Below are 24003 nucleotides of genomic sequence, written 5' to 3'. Positions count from 1 at the left end.
TATATTACTGGGTCATAAAGATTATACCGGAATAATATTGTTACATTCATCTATCAAAATTTTGTTTTTATATGAAAAAAAAGGTTTTACTGTGTGATTTACATTTAGATTCAGTTTGATTTTTTAGCTCACCTGAGCACGAAGTGCTCAAGGTGAGCTTTTGTGATCGCCCCGTGTCCGTCGTCTGTCGTCAACAATTGACTGTTAACACTCTGGTGTCAAAACTTTGGCTCAATCTTAATTGATCTTGGTTAGAATGTTACCCTTACTAAAATCTTGGACATGTTCGATATTGGGTCATTTTGGGTCAAAAATAAACTAGGTCATCAGGTCAAACCTAAGGAAAAGCTTGTTGACACTCTAGAGGCCACATTTATGTCAATATCTCTATGAACCTTTTTCAGAATTTTAACTTGATGATCTTAAGGTTAAGTTCAAATCTGGGGTTAGATGGAGTCAAAACCTAGGTCAACATGTTAAATAAAAGAAAAAGCTTTTTAACACCCAAGAGGCCTTATTTATGGCCCTATCTTTATGAAATTGGTCAGAATTTTAATCTTGATTATCTTTAGGGCAAGTTTAAACCTGGGTCATATGCTAGGTCACCGGATTATATCAAAGGAAAAGCTAGTTAACACGCTATAGGCCACATTTATGACATCTTAATGAAACTTGATCAGAATGATAATCATGATAATCTTTATGTCAAGTTTAAATCAGGATTAAATGGAATCAAAAACGAAATAACTAGGTCAAATCAAAGGAAAAGCTTGTTAACACTCTAGAGGCCATATTTGTGACAATATCTATATGAAACTTGATCAGAATGTTAATCTTTAGGTCAAGTTCGAATCTGGGTTATATGAAAAAAAAAACTAGGTCACCGGGTCATGAAAATTGGTCAAGATATTAATCTTGACGATCTTTAAGTAAATTTCGAATCTGGGTTATTTGGGTTCAAAACCATCACCAGGTCAAAGTAAAGGAAAGGCTACTTAAAATTCTAGAGGCCACATTTATGAATATATCTTAATGGAACTTAGTCAGAATATTAATATTGATTAATTTTAGGTCAAGTTCAAATCTAGGTCAGTTGATGTCAATAACTAGGTCACCAGGTTAAATCAAAGGAAAATCTAGTTAACACTCCAGAGACCTCATTTATGAAACTTGGTCAGAATGTTAACCTTGGTGATCTTTAAGTCAAGTTCCAGTCAGTGTCATTTGTAATGTAATCTACTTACCTACTTTCTTGATATTGAGATGCAGCCTTGAAATTAAATGACATGTATTGTTTAGCACACCAACCTTAAGGATAACACGGTGTAATAGCCATATTTCATATCTTGTTACTTGATGGTAATGTAAATTGGAAATTCAAAATTAAAAATGTTTCACCGGAGATTTTTCCATTTTTTTTTTTATTTTTTTGGGGAGATAACATTAAAGTTAACATTGATGCCTATTGGAAATATATAATTTCTTTGATTATGAGAATATGAACTTGCGTTTCGAGAACATTTTGCGGTAGAAAGCTGTATTATATAATTCTGATACAAATATCAGAAAGAAATCTAAAATTCCCCGTATACAAAAGGGGAAAAATATTTTTTTCTAGTTTTCAGGGGAGATAACTCATGAAAAACCAAACTTATCAGGGGAGGTAATCTAAAGGAAATTTTTGAGAACTTCTGTCACTATATGACTTGTTAATATGCACCTTATTTCTATTGTTTGACATTTTCAAAGCTTATTTTATCAAGTTGTATGTATAAGCTTTTGGTGAAATTGAGCCCTATTACGGGTAGTCATCCATAAACTGACTTTCAGTGTCCATGAATGTAAACTAACAACCTATTTTATTGCTGTTTTTAGTTAGCCTTGAAATTTGGATGAAATGTATAGTTAAGGACACCGATCTTAAAACTGACTTTCATTGACCATGAATTTGACCTACTGACCTACTTTCTTGGTTTTTATAAAGCCTTGAAATTTGGATGACATATACAGTTTTACAGACTGATCTTAAAACTGAATTCAGTGACCGTAATGTGACCTACTGACCTACTTCCTTGTTTTTAAAGATATAGTCTTGAAATGTGGATGACATGTACAGTTTTGCAAACCGATCTTAAAACTGACTTTCAGTGACCATAAATATGACCTACTGACATACTTTCTATATATTTAGGCATCAATTTGACATTTGAAACATGTAGCTCATTTTACTCAGGTGAGAGATCCTGGGTCATCATGGTCCTGTTGTGTATATATGCCTTGTCTGGACTGGACATGTGTATTTTGTAGCAGATAGCTCTGTATTAAAAATATTAGAATTGATATTGATTACACAATAATCTTTTATAAATATCACGTTAATCCATGAAAGGCAAGGATGTAGAAAAACATTAAGATAAAGAGTTAGCCCTCTATAACTCCTGTTGGACTTTTGAACATACTGTCCAAGATCCAAAATAAATAATTGTTCAAATTTATTTGTCATTGCTATCATTTTTTGCAATAAGAACTGTTCTGATGATGGATGCAATGAAACCCTCAGTAAGAGCGGGTATAAAAAGGCCCAAAATATTTGTATAACTGTACTAAATTTCCCACTTTGAAATTTTGCATGAATTTCTATTCTAATTAAACAGAAGGCTATATCCTAACATTACCAGTTTGACTTAAACTTCGAATTCGGATGAGTCACATAATATATATTTTTTGGCTATTGTATTTTCAAATTTAGACAAATTTCAGATTTGAAAGCAATTATACAAAACTTCGAATCACTGACATTAACGACAGTTGATGGAAATCCAGACCCGGATGTGAATGATCCAGTTATTGGTAGGTAATTAATGTCTTATGATAACGTTATAGCCTCTTTTAACGCTATAGCCCCTTTTAAATAATCACAAATTCAGTTTATGTTTACAATTTTAGACCCAATTAAACGTTATGTACGTATATACGTGTATGTGTATGTGCGTGTATGCATATGCGTCCATTTCTAGAGCTTGACTTGTTAATATCAGCCAGTGTCAAGTATTTACATCCACCGTATGTTTTGTATATGAGGAAAATGCGTTTATTTTTGTATAACCAACATTGTTTCTATGATATCAAAGGTGACCATTCCCACGAGAATGCTCGCGCCAATTTGACGTCATTCACCTATAAATGGCTTATTGCAAACACTTTTGTCAAATATGGTACCAAAACTTAAATAATAACATTAAAGTACAGCTGAAACTAACTGTTCTGTCGGCAGAGATTAAAATTGAATCGACATGACAATATAGATTGATATCTTAATTAAATATTAGGAATTGTCGGAGTGCGAATTATAATGTAACCTGTACTAGTCTTTTGGCTGTTGTATTTAGACGTTGAAAAGATTGGTATCCTGACATTTGTTTTGATTTTCTGGACCATATATTTGTAAAAAGGTAAATACAGGAATGAATGATATTCTTGAGCGATTAGTCGGGTATAAACCGCATAAGGGCTTTTTGCAAATTATCGCCATTCAGATATTTCCAGGAAGTCCCGGATGTGGTTTATGACGTTGTAAATGCATTAGAATAACATTTTAAACTTTAGAAATATGCTTCTGACAATTTTCAAACATAGGGAAGTAAGCGTCTTACGGTTATGTTTTTTTTCCAGTTTAAATAATGTATTAAAATGTAAACCTTAATGTTTCACATTGACTCTCAATGGCTATAATACCTTAGAGAGATGTAGAATATGTTTTATTCCGGAACATCGGAAAATATATAACAAAGAAATTCAGGAGAATAGAAAATATTAACACAAAGGATTCAGGAAAAAATCACAAATAATATAGAAAACATCGCAGATTATTACGGTGTTCCGTTTGGACAATCGTGACTTTTAATTTAATACTAAACCGTGATGCACGATGGTACGATGACGAAAACGTGATGGCACGATGATGAAACAACGACGGAACGATGGTGAAAACGCCATGACACGATGATGAAATCGCAATGGTGCGATAGTGCGATGGTGAAATGTCGATGTAATATCGCGTTTTCATCATCGTACCATCGCGTTTTCACCATCGCATCATCGTACCATCGCGTTTTCATCATCGCACCATCGCGTTTTCACATTCAATTCATCGCATTTTCCCCATCGTACCATCGCGTTATCACCATGGTACCTTTGCATTTTCATCATCGTGTCATCGCCTTCCGATGGTCATGCGCAGTGGTACAGTATATTTGTCAGTAAAAAACAGGCTTGATACAATCTCATTTTCACATTGCACTATGTACCTTCTACATCCTAACAAGAATAAGCTGATGATAACGCGATGGCACAATGGTGAAAATGCGATGGTATGATGGTGAAAACGCGATGGTACGATGTTGAAACCACGATGGTACGATGGTGATAACGCGATGGTACGATGGTGAAACCACGATGGTACGATGGTGATAACGCGATGGCACGATGGTGAAAACGCGATGGTACGATGGTGAAAACGCGATGGCACGATGGTACGATGATGAATACGCGATCTCACGATGGTGCGATGGTGTAAACGCGTTGGTACGATGACATGGCCAACATTCCAATACACTGACCAGTAGTTTCGGCAAAAGTAGTCTCCCTTGAATATACACGGATCGCGGACCCGATAACGTTTATCGATAAACAGTTTTACCATAGATTTGTATAGGAAAATATATTTCAAACATTAAAAACGTATTTTTATCGTTATTTAACGAAATTTTATAACCTCGTGAAGTAATCTTCATTTTTTGCCCTTTATTTCAATGTATTTTTTATCGATGTGGTACAAAAACTTATTGCTTCCATTTTTTTTTGAAGTTGATGACTATGGTTTCTATGTATTTCTATATAAAAATGAGGAAAATACCGTATATGTCAGGTTTTAAAAGGCTTTAAAATTATTTTTTGTGAAAATGACATTATTTTATAACCTCGTGAAGTATTCTCCATTGTCTGAACATTGTCTAGGTATGATTTATTTCAAAATTGAAGAATGACAAATTGCTTCCATTTTAATTTGAATATGAAGTAATCGCAATCTTGAGTACGTTTTCACATACTAGTACATTTACTTGTCGGTACGGCGGTACAAGGCAAGGTATATCAATGTGTTGCATATCCGTTCGAGCGATTTATTTATTTATTTATTTATATATTTATTTATTTATTTATCCGTCTCTAGTGCCAATTATATATTCTGTTTGATATTATGATTAAAGGTAAAACTTTTTTGAATCGACGAACTATAAGTCTTAAAAAGTCCGCATTAAATTAAAAAAGCAATTAAAATTAATTCTATGTAATTGCTGTACACAATCTGTGTGCCGGTATGATTTTTGATGATGTTTGTCGTGAATTACACGATGTTTGCTTTTTATACAAAAATAAAACCGGTCTAAATATGTTATGCTCCTTACATTATGTAATTAGCTGATTATGTAAATATGTAATTTGCTCCATAGAATTTGGCGGGAATTAATTCACTTTTATATTACTCCGAATCATGTAATTTAGGCATAGGAAATAGAGATCAATATAATTGCACCTTTACTAATCCTACCAGGTGTTCTGTATTACAAAAGTGGATCTATTGTGACATTTTGATACAAGCAAAACTGTATTATCTGCACTATTATTTACCTACTGGTACTTCGTTTTATTATTGGCTTGTTAAAAGTTAATTTTTTACCATATGTAAGTTGACAGAATCATAGGAACCATGTCTTAAGGGGTAAATCAAACACAAATGAATAAATCCTTAATGATTTTGTTGTGCAAAAAAGTATGATATTGTGTTTAAAACAGTTTTCATTTTCCACTCAATTGTGTAATTGCAAGGGAAGTAAACCAATAGATCTCTACTTATAAGTACTAGCCTAAGGCAAGAGTTGTCATTCTTTGTGGATCACAACTTTAAATTAAATATTAAAACTTCTGTTATTGATAATAACAAAACTATCATAAACTCCACATTTGTGAAATCATTTTTGGTTATTTCAAGGACTTGGAAATTACTTTCTAGACTTTATTTAATGTAATATTATCATTGAAAATTTTAGGGCCTATCTCTATGTAATTTATGATTTTTCCATGATATTCATGACTTATAGATTTGGCGGGAAAAATTGATATATAAAGAGAATGTAATGTCTCAGTGCTGACATGAAATTCGATATAACAATTAGTTGATAGATGTTAAAATTACAGTGAAAAATAAATTGGATTTAAAAGTGTCTTTCTTGTTTTCAATGTAGTAAAAGTTTAAAAAGAAAAAAAAAAAGGGAAAGTTTAAAAATCTACTACATTGAAATTGGCGCCGGAACCCGGGAATCGAGAGTCAAAAATTGCTGTTCGATAAAAATTCTTTAAAAGAAAGTTCTCTGTAAGATGAAAAAATAAAATCTTGCAGTTGACTTAAACAGATTCTCGATTCATACAAGAAGGAGTTATGTGTTTGGTGTCCTGAAATTTGTGTGAAAATAAAAGCAGAAATTAAAGTGACGAGGCATTTAGTGTATAGTGTCTCTCATAACAAGTGATAAAAGTAATAAAGTCAAAATGTGGAATAAATTCAAGGTAAATTTATATATATAGTGAAACCAAATATATTGAAAAAAAAAAAGGGTGTGAAATTGTGTTAACATTGAAATTATAATTGTAAAGTCAAAATGGGTGAATTATCATATTTGAAAGGCGTGCGCACACGTTATTTCAATTATATTGAGAAAGAGTTACAAACTGGAAATATGTTGTTAGACACGGAAATAGAGAGCATGAATCCAGAGGAGTGCAAAGAATTTGAACATACTGTGAATGAAACTAGACTTAAGATTAATAATTATATCGATAAGCTTAATGTTCAGTCAGAAAAAGTTGCTAGCGTTATTGGTGATTCCGATAGTGAATTCATTCAAACATTGCTAGAAAATGATTCGATATTGCTTGACAGGGCTTGGAGTATGGTCTATAAACTGGAACATAAACAGACCGATCTAAAACGGAAGATAAAAGAGGATATCGTTAAGGATGTGTCAGACGAAGAGGGTTCAGCTGTGAAAAAAATGTGTGAAGTTCAGATGAAATTACAAACAGCGTCCTTCGAACAACAACAAGAACGAACAGAAGCGCAAATGAAAATGCAACAGAGCTTCTTTGACAAACAGCATAGCCTGAAAGTTAAAAGTGAGAATACAGTCAAGTTACCTAAGTTAGACATGATTTCCTTTAACGGAGATAAACTCAAATGGACTGAATTCTGGGACTCATTCTCCAGTGCTGTACATGAAAACGACAAGCTGTCATCAGTTGACAAGTTCAACTATCTAAAGGGAAAGCTCTATGGTGAAGCCCGAAGTGCTATCGCTGGATTGGTTATGTCGAATGAAAACTACAACATTGCTATCCAAATTCTCAAGGAAAGATTTGGAGATCAGCAAGACATTATAGATTTGCATTATAAGGGACTGGTGAATGTTGCGTCCCCTAGGGATACGACTGAAAGTTTGCGACTTTTCTACGACAAAATACAAAAACACTTGAGAAGTTTGGTGGTTATGCATGAGAATTTGGAGCAACAAGTATTCGTGTCAATCATTCGGAGCAAACTGCCAAGTGAAGTTCTTATGCATCTTGAAATACAGAAAGGCTCAGACAACAAGTGGACATTAACTAAGCTTTGTGAATTGCTCCGACAGTATATTGTGTCAAAAGAAAAGTCGGACAAACCCAAACCAGTCAACGCTAATTTTATACCTAGTCGAAGAGTGAGACCACAATTTCAGAAATCAACAAATACCTTTAAAGGCATCAAGGGACCCCAAACAGCAAATACCACTGCTGGAGCTTTGACTGCATATGAAAAGAAAGAATCTACTTCTCCCCAACAACATCAGAAGAAAACCTGTAGATTCTGTAGTAAGAATCATTGGAGTGACGAATGTCCACGGTACAAGACAATCGACGAAAGAAAAGCAAAAATCAAGGGATGTTGCTACAAATGCTTAAAAGAAGGACACATGTCTCCTGACTGTAAAAGCAAACGAATGTGTGTCCATTGCAATAAATCAGATGTACATCACAGAAGTTTGTGCCCAGTGAAATTTAGAAAGGCACCTATTCATGAAAGTGTTAATTTATTAGAAGAAGGAGCATGCGCGTCTGAAGAAAGTGTAGAAACAAGAGAAATTCCCATTAATTCAACAGATGGTGGTGTTTGTAATGAAAGTGCATTATTATCATCCAATGAAATAGTGATGATGCAAACATCGCGCACTGAAATTTGGGACACAGAAGGTCTTAATAAAGAAAATGTAAGAATTCTTTTAGATTCCGGATCGCAAAGAACGTACATTACAGAGCGACTGGCAACATCCCTGAATCTAAAGAGGACAAATGAACAAGAGATTCGTCTGGTTACGTTTGGTAGCGACAAATCGAAGGTGATAAAGACAATGTCTACAAAGTTAAATGTTCGGTTGAAGGATGGACACGATTACACAATAACAGCAAAATATAGTTCCAACAATTACAGGAAGCATTCAAAGGAAACCATACGTATATCGGATAGAGACAACTTCAGGTCGTTGATAAAGAACCTTAGTCTAGCGGACGATATACCTACTGAAGAATACACAGACTCAATTGAATTATTGTTGGGAAATGATTATTACCTGGATATAGTATTAGGACATAAAATAGAGATTCAGCCAGGACTTTATCTCTTGTCGTCAAAACTAGGTTGGATTCTTTCTGGAAGAACAAATGAGATAGATGATAATGTGAGTGATACAAACTTGTTAATATTATCATATGGCAATAACATTACAAAGACGCAAGTGTTTACGAACGTTGACAAATGTGTTCCAAAAACACCTGACATCGAGGACTTTTGGAACATAGAAACAATAGGATTAAAAGATACCACCAACGTAAGATCTGAAGATGATCAAGCGATGGAAGACTTCAAGGAAAACCTTGTGTTCAAGGATAATAGATACCATGTTACATGGCCTTGGAAAATCGACCGTCAAGAAGTTCCGGAAAATCGTCCTCTTGCCTTTGGACGATTAAAGTCATTAGTATTGAGGTTCAAAGATAAACCAGATGTGTTGCAGAAGTATGATTCTGTTATACAAGATCAACTTGAAAAGGGAATCATAGAAAAAGTTCCGACCTCTAAAAAGAATGGCCTGACCCATTATTTACCTCATCATGCAGTGATCAAACCTGGCAAGTCAACAACAAAGTTGAGAATAGTGTATGACGCATCAGCAAAAACAAAGATTGAGAATAGCAGTTTGAACGACTGTCTCTACAGAGGACCCGTGCTGCTAAACGATCTGTGTGGAATTCTTTTAAGATTTCGAGTACATACGATCGGTATTGTGTCAGACATAGAAAAAGCTTTCCTCCAAATCAGCTTACAGAAAGATCAAAGAGATGTCACGCGATTCTTATGGCTAAAGGATTTAGAAAACCCAGAAGTAACACAAAATCAAATACAAGTTTACCGCTTCTGTCGCGTGCCCTTTGGAGTTGTGTCAAGCCCATTCTTATTAGGAGCAACAATTGATTATCACTTGGACAGTTACAACAATGATGTCGCTAAACAACTGAAACAGGATATTTATATGGACAATGTTGTAACGGGAACAGACACCATTGAAGCTGCGAAAGATTTGTATACTATGTCCAAAGGAATTTTCGAAGATGCAAGCATGAACCTTCGTGAGTGGGCATCTAATAATAGAGAACTGGAAGAAACTTTTTCAGATGAAGACAGAGCTAAAGAAAATGTGATGAAAGTGTTAGGTCTCGAATGGAACAGAGAAACAGATACATTGGCGATACAAAAAGTGCATTTATCAAGTGCTCAAAGTGTTACAAAACGTTTCATTCTGAGCAAAATTGCATCTGTGTTTGACCCTCTAGGTATATTTGCACCTGTTACGCTTAGAGGAAAACTAATCATTCAAACTCTGTGGAAGAAAAAGATTGGATGGGACCAAAAAGTTGACGGTCAAGATCTCATTATGTGGCACGAAATACAAAGAGATCTTAGCAAAATCAGTGGACATGAAATACCACGATGTATTGTAAGTGGAGGTGATAACAGGAATATTCTTTTGTGTTTCTGTGATGCTTCTACCAAAGCATATGCCACAATTGTGTATATGGTGCAAAAAGGTGACTTGGAGCAACACATAGAATTGATGTTTTCAAAGGCTCGACTTGCTCCAACTACTAACATTAGTATTCCACGACTTGAACTAATGGCTGTACTGATAGGAGTACGATGTTTAACCTTTGTACAAGATCAAATGAAGATGCAAATTGATGAAGTTCATCTGTTCACAGATTCTCAGTGTGCATTAAAATGGATTATGTCAACAAAACAGCTTCCAGTGTTTGTTAAAAATAGGGTCAAAGAAATAAAGGAACACAAGAATATCATCTTCCATTATGTGAAGTCTAATGACAATCCTGCTGATATAGCCAGTCGAGGTTGTTCAACAGAAGATCTTGTGAAAAGTTATTCATGGTGGCATGGTCCCGAGTGGCTTTTGCATGACATTTCCAAATGGCCAGTATTAGACCAGTTGTCTAATACTGAAGATGATGAGACTAACAAACCAAAGACCATCGAAAACGATGAGAAAGAAAACAACATCAGTGAAAATTTGAGTTTTTCAGCGTTTGGAGCAATTAACGACTGTTTTCCAACATCTGTCCCATTTGGGATAAATCCAATGAAATATTCTTCAGTGATGAAACTGTTACGTGTCACAGCATATGTGAGAAGATTCATAGGTAAAATGAAAAAAGAAAAATACAGTTCACAAAGTCTCACTTCAAAAGAAATTCAAGAAGCTGAAGATATGTGGATTAAACATGTGCAACATACGAATTTTTCTGAAGTGTATGAATCCCTCATCGGAAAGAAAAAATGCAATCTGCAATTGCAACTTGGTGTGTTCATCGATAAGAATGGTCTTTTAAGATGTAAAGGCCGTTTAGAGAATGCCAGTTTAACGGAGTCTGCAAGAAATCCGTTACTACTACCACGCGATGACTCTTTTCACAGTGTTAATCGTAGAAAGAGAACATAAACGTTTGTTTCATTCAGGTGTCTATCAAACTCTAAGTCAACTTAGACATCGTTATTGGATCCCTAGTGGAAGGGCTACAGTGCGGAAAGTTCTTCGTCAGTGTTTAGTGTGTCGTCGAGTTGAAGGAGGGGCGTACAAAATGCCTCCTATGGCTCCTTTACCTCGTTCAAGAGTTACCGAATCCACACCATTCAGTCATATTGGATTGGACTATCTTGGACCATTATATATAAAGGACAATCAAACCAAGGAAAAAGTATGGGTGTGTCTATACACGTGTATGGTGACACGTGCAGTTCACCTTGAAATGGTAAAAAATATGTCAACAGAGGCATTCTTAAACAGTTTTCGGAGATTCATAGCTTGCAGAGGAAAACCACGCGAAGTCATCAGTGATAATGCTTTACATTTCAAATTGGCTAAACATACAATTGAGTTTGTATGGAGCTCAGTTTTGAAAAGTGAGGATGTGCAGAGCTATTGTTCAAGTGAGGGTATTAGTTGGAAGTTTATTGTGGAAATCGCACCCTGGATGGGTGGTTTCTATGAGAGACTAGTTAGAATAACAAAACGATCTCTACGCAAATCTATCGGAAGAAAGCTTCTAAGCAGCGATCAACTTATTACTGTAATAAAAGAAGTTGAAGCAATTGTAAACTGTCGTCCTTTAGTGTATGTTGGCGAAGATATAAATTCTAATATCACACTGACACCTTCTCACTTCACGTGTTTGAACCCAAATATTGGGATTCCCGAGTGTGAAATATCTTCTGAGGACCCCGATTTTAAAGTAATAGAGAGCTCAGCTGATAAGTTGTTAGCAATATGGAAAAGCGGACAAAAACTTTTGGATACCTTCTGGAAAATTTGGAAAGAAGAATATTTGTGTAGTCTAAGGGAAAGAACACAAACAAATCTGAAGCAGGGAAAGCCCAAAGTAACGTTCAATCCAAGAGTAGGTGATGTAGTACTAATCAAAGATAACACAACTAGAGGTAGTTGGAGACTAGGAAAAGTCATCAAACTATCAGTAAGCTCTGATGGATTTGTTCGTTCGGCAGAAGTAAAAACTGCATCAAAAAAGTTGCTTAAAAGACCTTTAAGTTTATTATACCCGATTGAAACTTCAAAACTCCTTATCCCAGACACTAAGTCTATAAAACCAATAGAAAAAGAAGAAACTAGTATACGCACTGAGAGAAAAGCCGCAAAACACGCGAAACAACGTTTGAAAAACTGCTTCAATGATAAACTGTCAATAGATGTTTAAAACAATCGATTTGTGTTGTGGTTGGAAATCCGCATACGCGTGCATAAACCATTAAATTATAAATGAAAATACAGTACGAATAATTTGTGAACGAATCAACACTGAATTATCACGTGGTTTTTTAGGCGCGAATAATTTGGAGCAAAGATTTAATAAAGGTGTAATTTGGAGCAATACAGCGGTAGTAAATACATGCCGCAAAAATCCCGTGCTTTCCGTGCGACTCACCATGTGCGACATAATTGAATATATATTCATTCATGTAGGTTCTCGATTGTCGGTAGTGAAGACAAAACTATTAGAATTAAATTTCATTGTGAAATAATATTATAACTATAATAACAGGATAATAATGAATAGGGATTTTAAGAGACACGCTTGTGACTTTTGCAACAAAGATTATAAGCAGAAGAGAAACTTGGTACGACATGTTATGGAAAAACACCATAATTCTTTAGGGAGCTTCCAATGCCCTATAGAAGGCTGTAGCGGAAAAAGTATAAGGAGGGATTACTTGAAACAACACCTAATAAGAATTCATGGAATGGACAAAGAAAGTGCACGAAATAACTGTTATCTGTCAAAACTTTTTTTTTTTTTCTTTTTAAACTTTTACTACATTGAAAACAAGAAAGACACTTTTAAATCCAATTTATTTTTCACTGTAATTTTAACATCTATCAACTAATTGTTATATCGAATTTCATGTCAGCACTGAGACATTACATTCTCTTTATATATCAATTTTTCCCGCCAAATCTATAAGTCATGAATATCATGGAAAAATCATAAATTACATGATTCGGAGTAATATAAAAGTGAATTAATTCCCGCCAAATTCTATGGAGCAAATTACATATTTACATAATCAGCTAATTACATAATGTAAGGAGCATAACATATTTAGACCGGTTTTATTTTTGTATAAAAAGCAAACATCGTGTAATTCACGACACTCCGGCCGACAAAAAATTAAATCAGTATTCTTCAATAAATGATCGTACACTCTACGAACAAAAACTTTTCAAAGCAAGAAAGAGTATGTGTTACATATAATATACAAAAGATAGATCTACTATCTCCAGGTTTTTAGTAAAACATGTCTTTGACAAAGAATAACAAAAAAGTAACATATTTTGTTTTTGCAAATTTGAGGAAAATCAAAATCAGTTTGTCAACACATTATATCTTAATTTCTCATTGTATAACAATGGTAATCGTCCTCATATACAACACTAGAGAACACAGGTTCAGCTCCTCTAAATGAGGTGTAGCGATATCCTGTCCTGGACCATATCTCAACTTCCGTGCGCAGCGTGCGTGTTTCTAATTCTTGTCCATGATCGTCATCAGAAATCTCAACTATCTCAATATCTACATCGTCACTTTCCATACTTAAATCATCAACTCCTCTAATCTTATCACCTAAACTTTCCACGTCATCAGATATATCAGAAAATTGTTCACTGGAGGATATATCGCCATTTTCTTCACTTTTATTTTTACTTTCATCACTATCTGCACTAGAGACATCATCAACAATTAAAACATAATTTTCACATGACAAATTTTCTTCATTGATTTCACAGAACTCGTCACTGTTTTCACTACTCATCTTTTCTGCAATACACATACAATCTTCACTCAGAGCACTTTCACTATTCACCTTTTCTTCACTACGCACGCAATCTTCCACGTCATCAGATATATCAGAAAATTGTTCACTGGAGGATATATCGCCATTTTCTTCAATGTGAGAATTTTCTTTCTCAGTTTCATCTTCATTTGAACTACAAACAATTTTCTTCTTGATCAAAGGGTATCTCATCGTCATCAATTATGCTTTGCATACTAGTTTCAAAATCCACAATCATCACTTTTCTCTCTGAATTATTATTTTCATTATCAGAAATAATCACTTTTCTCTCTGAATTATTATTTTCATCATCAGAATTTAAAGTATCTTGTAATTCCTCTTCTGTTATGTCTTTTAATGCAGTTAAATCATTATCACTTTCATCAACAACGAGATCATCACTGCTTATATCCTCCACATCACTGTAAGGCTTTGCAACATTGATTTTAATATGTTTTTGAAACAAATCCCCTTCATCGGTACCATCTTTGTCAATGTTTTTCTTTGCGAAGAGTCCAATATCTCCAGTTCGTTTTGACAGATAACAGTTATTTCGTGCACTTTCTTTGTCCATTCCATGAATTCTTATTAGGTGTTGTTTCAAGTAATCCCTCCTTATACTTTTTCCGCTACAGCCTTCTATAGGGCATTGGAAGCTCCCTAAAGAATTATGGTGTTTTTCCATAACATGTCGTACCAAGTTTCTCTTCTGCTTATAATCTTTGTTGCAAAAGTCACAAGCGTGTCTCTTAAAATCCCTATTCATTATTATCCTGTTATTATAGTTATAATATTATTTCACAATTAAATTTAATTCTAATAGTTTTGTCTTCACTACCGACAATCGAGAACCTACATGAATGAATATATATTCAATTATGTCGCACATGGTGAGTCGCACGGAAAGCACGGGATTTTTGCGGCATGTATTTACTACCGCTGTATTGCTCCAAATTACACCTTTATTAAATCTTTGCTCCAAATTATTCGCGCCTAAAAAACCACGTGATAATTCAGTGTTGATTCGTTCACAAATTATTCGTACTGTATTTTCATTTATAATTTAATGGTTTATGCACGCGTATGCGGATTTCCAACCACAACACAAATCGATTGTTTTAAACATCTATTGACAGTTTATCATTGAAGCAGTTTTTCAAACGTTGTTTCGCGTGTTTTGCGGCTTTTCTCTCAGTGCGTATACTAGTTTCTTCTTTTTCTATTGGTTTTATAGACTTAGTGTCTGGGATAAGGAGTTTTGAAGTTTCAATCGGGTATAATAAACTTAAAGGTCTTTTAAGCAACTTTTTTGATGCAGTTTTTACTTCTGCCGAACGAACAAATCCATCAGAGCTTACTGATAGTTTGATGACTTTTCCTAGTCTCCAACTACCTCTAGTTGTGTTATCTTTGATTAGTACTACATCACCTACTCTTGGATTGAACGTTACTTTGGGCTTTCCCTGCTTCAGATTTGTTTGTGTTCTTTCCCTTAGACTACACAAATATTCTTCTTTCCAAATTTTCCAGAAGGTATCCAAAAGTTTTTGTCCGCTTTTCCATATTGCTAACAACTTATCAGCTGAGCTCTCTATTACTTTAAAATCGGGGTCCTCAGAAGATATTTCACACTCGGGAATCCCAATATTTGGGTTCAAACACGTGAAGTTAGAAGGTGTCAGTGTGATATTAGAATTTATATCTTCGCCAACATACACTAAAGGACGACAGTTTACAATTGCTTCAACTTCTGTTATTACAGTAATAAGTTGATCGCTGCTTAGAAGCTTTCTTCCGATAGATTTGCGTAGAGATCGTTTTGTTATTCCAACTAGTCTCTCATAGAAACCACCCATCCAGGGTGCGATTTCCACAATAAACTTCCAACTAATACCCTCACTTGAACAATAGCTCTGCACATCCTCACTTTTCAAAACTGAGCTCCATACAAACTCAATTGTATGTTTAGCCAATTTGAAATGTAAAGCATTATCACTGATGACTTCGTGTGGTTTTCCTCTGCAAGCTATGAATCTCCGAAAACTGTTTAAGAATGCCTCTGTTGACATATTTTTTACCATTTCAAGGTGAACTGCACGTGTCACCATACACGTGTATAGACACACCCATACTTTTTCCATGGTTTGATTGTCCTTTATATATAATGGTCCAAGATAGTCCAATCCAATATGACTGAATGGTGTGGATTCGGTAACTCTTGAACGAGGTAAAGGAGCCATAGGAGGCATTTTGTACGCCCCTCCTTCAACTCGACGACACACTAAACACTGACGAAGAACTTTCCGCACTGTAGCCCTTCCACTAGGGATCCAATAACGATGTCTAAGTTGACTTAGAGTTTGAGAGACACCTGAATGAAACAAACGTTTATGTTCTCTTTCTACGATTAACACTGTGAAAGAGTCATCGCGTGGTAGTAGTAACGGATTTCTTGCAGACTCCGTTAAACTGGCAATCTCTAAACGGCATTTACATCTTAAAAGACCATTCTTATCGATGAACACACCAAGTTGCAATTGCAGATTGCATTTTTCCTTTCCGATGAGGGATTCATACACTTCAGAAAAATTCGTATGTTGCACATGTTTAATCCACATATCTTCAGCTTCTTGAATTTCTTTTGAAGTGAGACTTTGTGAACTGTATTTTTCTTTTTTCATTTTACCTATGAATCTTCTCACATATGCTGTGACACGTAACAGTTTCATCACTGAAGAATATTTCATTGGATTTATCCCAAATGGGACAGATGTTGGAAAACAGTCGTTAATTGCTCCAAACGCTGAAAAACTCAAATTTTCACTGATGTTGTTTTCTTTCTCATCGTTTTCGATGGTCTTTGGTTTGTTAGTCTCATCATCTTCAGTATTAGACAACTGGTCTAATACTGGCCATTTGGAAATGTCATGCAAAAGCCACTCGGGACCATGCCACCATGAATAACTTTTCACAAGATCTTCTGTTGAACAACCTCGACTGGCTATATCAGCAGGATTGTCATTAGACTTCACATAATGGAAGATGATATTCTTGTGTTCCTTTATTTCTTTGACCCTATTTTTAACAAACACTGGAAGCTGTTTTGTTGACATAATCCATTTTAATGCACACTGAGAATCTGTGAACAGATGAACTTCATCAATTTGCATCTTCATTTGATCTTGTACAAAGGTTAAACATCGTACTCCTATCAGTACAGCCATTAGTTCAAGTCGTGGAATACTAATGTTAGTAGTTGGAGCAAGTCGAGCCTTTGAAAACATCAATTCTATGTGTTGCTCCAAGTCACCTTTTTGCATCATATACACAATTGTGGCATATGCTTTGGTAGAAGCATCACAGAAACACAAAAGAATATTCCTGTTATCACCTCCACTTACAATACATCGTGGTATTTCATGTCCACTTTTCCTCTGCAAGTACTGAAAATGAGTGTAAATCAAGATTTATCAGGCGAAGTTATTTGTCTAGACATTTAGTTTTTAATCATGGATTTAGTAAGGTTAAAGCAAATATGAAGGCAATAAATGCTCGCAGAGGTGACGTATCGAATACGAGTACAAAGGGTGCAACAGAAGATGTCAGCGACGACGACACTGTGCTCGATTTAATAGCCGAGTTGCAAGAGTTGTCTGACCAGGATTTTCATGTAAATACATCGCAATCTGTAGATGAATTTATATTCGACGTAGATGAATATGTTACATGTGATTATGCTTTGGAAACAAATGCTGGTGTTGTGAAAAATTTAGTGGAAGAGCCAAAAAATGTAGTGGAATGTTATGATTATGAAAATGTGCAGGAAATAAATAAAAATGAAAACATCCAGGAAATAAATGTTTTCAGAGATGGGCAAATAGAAAACGTGGTAGAAATTCGGGAAAGTAAAGAATTCAGTGATATGCAGGAAAAATGTGATTGTGAAATTGTGCATATTGAATATTGAATATAAACTATGTACAGGAAGCCTATGAAGGTTGTGACTTCTTCCTATGAAAACCTAGTGAGCACACTGGAGTTAGCAGATACTCTGCCAGTTAGTAGTGAATCAATTTCTATAGATTTGCTTATCGGAAATGATTACTACTTAGATTTTATATTACCCCAGAAAATTGAAATACAACCAGGACTGTATTTCCTCGGGTCGAAACTTGGATGGCTCCTAAGTGGTCGCACATTAGACTATGATGAGGACAGTTGTGACACCAACATGCTCATATTGACTCAAGGTACAAATTGTGCCAACACACAAGTATTTTCGTCAGTGGATAAGTGTTTACCAAGAAAACCCGACTTGGAAGATTTCTGGAATGTAGAAAGTATCGGGATAACAGACAAACAAACAAGCACATGTGATGAAAAAGCCAATGATGCTTTCCAGAAATCGTTGATATTTCGCGATGGACGTTACCACGTAAAATGGCCTTGGAAGGAAGAAAACCCAGTACTACCAGAAAACCGTGAACTTGCTCTTGGTCGATTAAAATCGTCCATAGCACGCATGAAAAACAAGCCCGAGTTAATGTCGAGGTACGACAGTGTAATTCAAGATCAACTCGCAAATGGAATGATTGAAAAAGTGGACAGATGGAATGTAACTGGACGAAAACACTATATTCCACATCAAGCAGTTATTACACCGCAGAAGTCAACAACCAAAATTCGAATAGTATACGACGCATCTGCCAAATCTAGACAAGGAAATAATTCATTAAATGAATGTTTATACAGAGGTCCAGTCATGATTCATGACCTTTGTGGCATACTTCTTCGTTTCCGGTTGCATAAAGTTGCAATGATAGCTGATATTGAGAAAGCTTTTCTTCAGATAGGACTGCAAGAAGATCAAAGAGATGTCACAAGATTCATCTGGCTGAAAGATATCAATAATACATCGGTAGGCAGTGAGAATTTACAAGAATATAGATTTTGCAGAGTACCATTCGGTGTTATTTCTAGCCCTTTTCTCCTCGGGATAACCATAGAACATCATCTAAATTCGTACAAAACAGATATTGCTACTAAGTTGAAAGAAGATATTTATGTGGACAATCTGATTAGTGGATGTTCAAATACCAAAGAAGCATTACAGTTATATAGAGAAGCTAAGTCAATGTTTCAAGAAGCATCTATGAATTTGAGAGAATGGATTTCCAATGATAGTGTTGTAAATGAAAACATACCTGGCCAAGACAAAGCTGATTGTAAAAGCATGAGTGTTTTAGGACATCAATGGAATATTGAGACTGACTGTATGTCTTTGAAACTTGGAAAATTTGTTGCTTATGAAAGTGTAACAAAGCGACAGGTGTTGAAATCAGTGTCATCAGTTTTTGACCCTCTAGGATTGTTATCACCTGTAACCGTCAGAGGAAAAATGCTTCTTCAATCATTATGGATTAAAAACCTCGATTGGGATGATTCGCTTGACAACGATGATCTTGCAAAGTGGTGCGTAATACAGTCAGATCTACAGAAGCTTCAAGAATGTTCATTGACAAGATGTGTAACGTTAGGGGACGAAAATGTAAAATATACATTGTTATGCTTTTGTGATGCTTCAGAGAAAGCATATTGTTCAGCAATTTATTTACTGCAGTCAAGTAAAACGGAAACAAAGAGTGAGTTGATATTTTCGAAAACTAGGCTAGCTCCAGCAAAAGGCATGTCAATTCCAAGGTTAGAAGTTATGGGTGTTCTAATAGGTGTAAGATGCCTGAACTTTGTAAAAGAACAACTGCAAATACCGCTTCAATGTTCCTATTTATGGACAGATTCACAGTGTGTACTCAAATGGTTGGAGTGTGAAAAGAATCTAACAGTATTTGTACGTAACAGAATAAATGAAATTAAAAGTCATACAAGCATCACATTTAAGTATGTAAGGTCCAAGGATAACCCTGTTGATATTGCAACAAGAGGAAGTACTCTTAAAAATCTGATGGATAATAATCTGTGGTGGCATGGCCCGCAATGGTTACACAATCCAGAAATTAGTTGGCCAGATCCAGAGTTTGAAATAAAAAGTGATTCAGAGGATGTATATAGAAGTGAGCTGAAATCCAAGATAAGTAAAGAAAGTAGTCTGTTTCAGTCTGAGAAAGAAACAAGTGATATAACTATACACACTCCTTGCAAAATTAACTGTGAAAGATTTTCATCAGTTACAAAGCTCATCAGAGTAACGGCCTTAGTCCTCAGATTTGTAAACAAGTTGAGAAAAAGGTGTAATGAAAATGGAGTTCTTAAAAATTATGAACTAAGAGAATCAGAGAACAAGTGGATCAAATGTGTCCAAAAGCAACACTTTGAAGATGTGTTCAATGATTTATCAGGAAAAAGGTCTAATAATTTGCAACGCCAGTTAGGACTGTTTATTGACAAAAATGGTGTGCTACGATGCAGTGGGAGACTGCAAAACGCTAACCTTGATGCAGATACAGTTACTCCAATCCTGCTTCCTAAATACAACAGATTTACATCTCTAGTCATAGACAGAGCTCATAAGCAACTCCTTCATAGTGGGACATCACAAACTTTGAGTTACATAAGGTATAAGTATTGGATACCAAAAGGGCGCTCAGCAGTGAAATCAGTTATTTCTAAGTGCTCAATTTGTCGAAAAGTGGAAGGAGGACCATACAGAATGCCTGTGATGCCACCTTTGCCGAAATCACGTGTTACAATTGATACATTACAATATAACGTACTTCGTTTATTTGAAACATTTCGCGAAAATTTTGTGTTGGATTCACATATATACATGTGCCTAAAATGTTACATACAACCATAGATTCTTTACGTTCTCTGATCACTGCATGAGTGTAAAAGTATGAATTACAAATTAATGAATAATGGTGATTTTAATTGTGATGATAATGTGATTAACTTACTCGTGCGTGCATTTCAGTGTTATAATTAAAGTAGAAGATGAAAAAGGGCGCATTTTATGCAACTTATTATTGAACAATAAAAAAAGAAAAACCACACACACATGTATATATTTATTAAATACAATAATCACTTTCACCGGTATATGATCTTTTTCATTATCATGATATATTACAAAGACAATTTTTAGTTTACACTATATCTGTGTTTTATTGCTATAATTATATTATTATTATTCTACATTCATTAAAGGAAAATTAATTCCCACTCCACAAATCTTCATGGTCTAATAGGGACCCCTGTTGTGCAAAAGTGCCCATCAATTAGCGACTATTACATAATCGCCGATAAGCAGCAGATAAGACAGAGGTTGTATATTGGATTAGCGTGGGAGACACTTCTCTACCAATATGCTTGACAAGTGTTTTATGATCTTACTGCGAATATTGTGAAACATTGAAGTTTTATAAATGTGAAAAAGAAAATAATACAATAATTTTAATCATGAGCAAACCGATATTTTAGATTAATTATAAAATGTAAGATAATATGTGTTTAAGACTATTATAAAATTTATTTTTTTAACCAAAGAGCTATAAAAATAAATAGATTGGCAACTTGAAAGGCATACAGAGCAAATCTCGCCAACATCCCGTGACAAAAAAACGAGATCTCGTTTACTGGAAGTGGCGCTTTCTCCACGCGCCATTTTGTATGCGAAAGCAATTATGCATCGGTAAAATAATTATCACCATATGACCACGCTTCTTTCGATGGCAAAAAAAATGTGTACTTCGTGTCTTAAGACCATTTCAAATTAAACTAATTTTGTTTTAGAAGCTTAAATGTATTTTAAATGTAGTTTTAAAGGTACAAATTGTAACTCCATGCTCGCCGATGTTTGTTTTTAGTAAGATAACGCCGAATCACGCTCTGACACGAGCTCACGCGAGATAACAGCCAGTTGCCATTCTGTGTATTTTATACTTCTTTGTTTTAACAAATGTACATTACAGTCTCTTGCAACTCTTGATTTTTATTACAGATGTATTTTGGGGTAATTAGCATAGCCTGGGGTGTCTATCTCGACTCCATCCTGTGTATTCGCAAAGGCCCATGAAACATCACGCGTAAAACACTTATAGTCAATATGCAGCAAAGTGAAAATTGTAATTTGCAGGGCGATAAATAATAATTAAAAAAAAAAACACAACAAAACCTTGAGAACATTTTATAACATTTCGTTTCACAGAAAAGGGCTTTAAAAAGGGGATTTATAAAAAGAGTTGTTTTGTGTGACGTTTTATGTATATCCTTTACGATTAAAAGGTGGCATTTTTGACTTTCATATTTTCGGTCCATACATTAAACGAAACTTATAACTTAACCCAGCATTATGAGTATATTACATGACCGAAAATACACCTTACATACGCATAACGATTCGGTCATTCTGAACAAAGAACTAAAAATACATTATTTTTATAGCTCTTTGTTCTGAACAAGTATTTTTACTGTAAAATCCATACAGTTTCATTAGAAACTCATTGTGCATTACGGCAGAATATTTTGTACATTTTGCTTGCTGTTAAACATATAATTATTAAATTCATGGTACAAGGTCGTTATCTAGCAAAATCCACATTTTTTCGATTAAAATACAATTAATTACAGTGCCTTAAAGATGTGTTATATTCTGCTTTAATTTGCTTACTCCAATAACTCTATCTTACCAAGACTGAAGATGCGCTTTTCAAAAAGCCATATATACCGTTACCCGCTTCCTCCTTTTCATCTCTTATCTTACTAATTTCTTGTCGGTTGACGCGCGTGAAGTCTAGGTCTACAGCAGCGATTTGACTAATCGGAGATACCTGTTTATCGATATTTTAGCGTAAAGGGAAACAACTACAACGGCGCGCAAGGCAAAAAATCAATACCGACAAGAGTTGCGGTTCTCGTATATTTTACGCTCAAAGTTGGGGATGTGAAAACGCGACATTACATCGACATTTCACCATCGTATCATCGCACCATCGTGATTTCATCATCGTGCCATCGCGTTTTCACCATCGTACCATCGTTGTTTCATCATCGTGCCATCGCGTTTTTGTCATCGTACCATCGTGCATCGTGGTTTCGTATTAAATAAAATGTCACGATTGTCCAAACGGAACACCGTAGTGTATGTGTATAAATACACATAAGGGCTTTTGAACCGTAGGTAACATAACAAGAAAGATAATAATGAATCATTGAATTTTTAAATTATAAACAGAATTGTCTCCCTTTGATAAAGCGCATTATGAAATCCTGAAGATGAAGAAAAATACATATAAAAACTCTTAATGAAATAAACATATTCTTAGGTTACTGGTCAATTACAGTTCGAAGACTTCATCAAGATTCAAGTGTAGCTTTTAATCCAAATATTTATCACTAATAGGTCGTCCGTTTAAACTAAATAGATTGCTTACAACATCTGTTTGATTGAACTGACTTGTCCAAATTGTGTTGAAAGATCAGCGAAATATGATCAGATTTACCATAAAATTATAAACGATAATAACACTTCAAGCAAATCATTCTAAGGTTCAGTTCACAAAAAAAATGTCCAAGATATATATTACACATTTTATTTTAGATATAAATTCAGCTTTTGTTTAAACTAAAATTCAAGTATAAAATATTGATAAAACTTTGCTGTCCGACTAACATGTGATCTATAATCTGTGTTGAAAAAAAAATTGTTCACCACTTTTACAGCTGATTTTGTTTTATCTGACTGAAATTCAAATTAATGATTATTTCATAAAGAGATATTCTATGCAATTTCATGTCATGAGTTAACAAAAGGAACAATAAATAAAAATGTGTATCAGTGTGCAGTTGTTTATAGCATTAGTTTTATCTATTCAATATACACATAACTACATAAATATTACTTTATTTTTCATATTTTGTAATAGCATCTAGTAAACACGATCGGATCCTGTTTGTTTAGCACCACTTTGTGTATAAACATCCTT

The 24003-nt window shown here is 34.7% G+C and overlaps 1 protein-coding gene across 1 annotated transcript in view; it reads left to right on the top strand.

Annotated features, from left to right (window-relative positions):
- Positions 1 to 24003, top strand: part of LOC123554225 (uncharacterized) — a 51387-nt gene that overhangs the window by 25197 nt on the left and 2187 nt on the right. Inside the window, exon 5 of the mRNA XM_053548384.1 lies at positions 2761 to 2850. Coding sequence (XP_053404359.1) covers positions 2761 to 2850 — 90 coding nt within the window. The remainder of the gene's footprint in view (positions 1 to 2760; positions 2851 to 24003) is intronic.

Source organism: Mercenaria mercenaria, chromosome 7 (genome assembly GCF_021730395.1).
Source record: "Mercenaria mercenaria strain notata chromosome 7, MADL_Memer_1, whole genome shotgun sequence".
NCBI lineage: Eukaryota > Metazoa > Mollusca > Bivalvia > Venerida > Veneridae > Mercenaria > Mercenaria mercenaria.
This window is presented reverse-complemented; position numbering and strand designations above follow the sequence as displayed.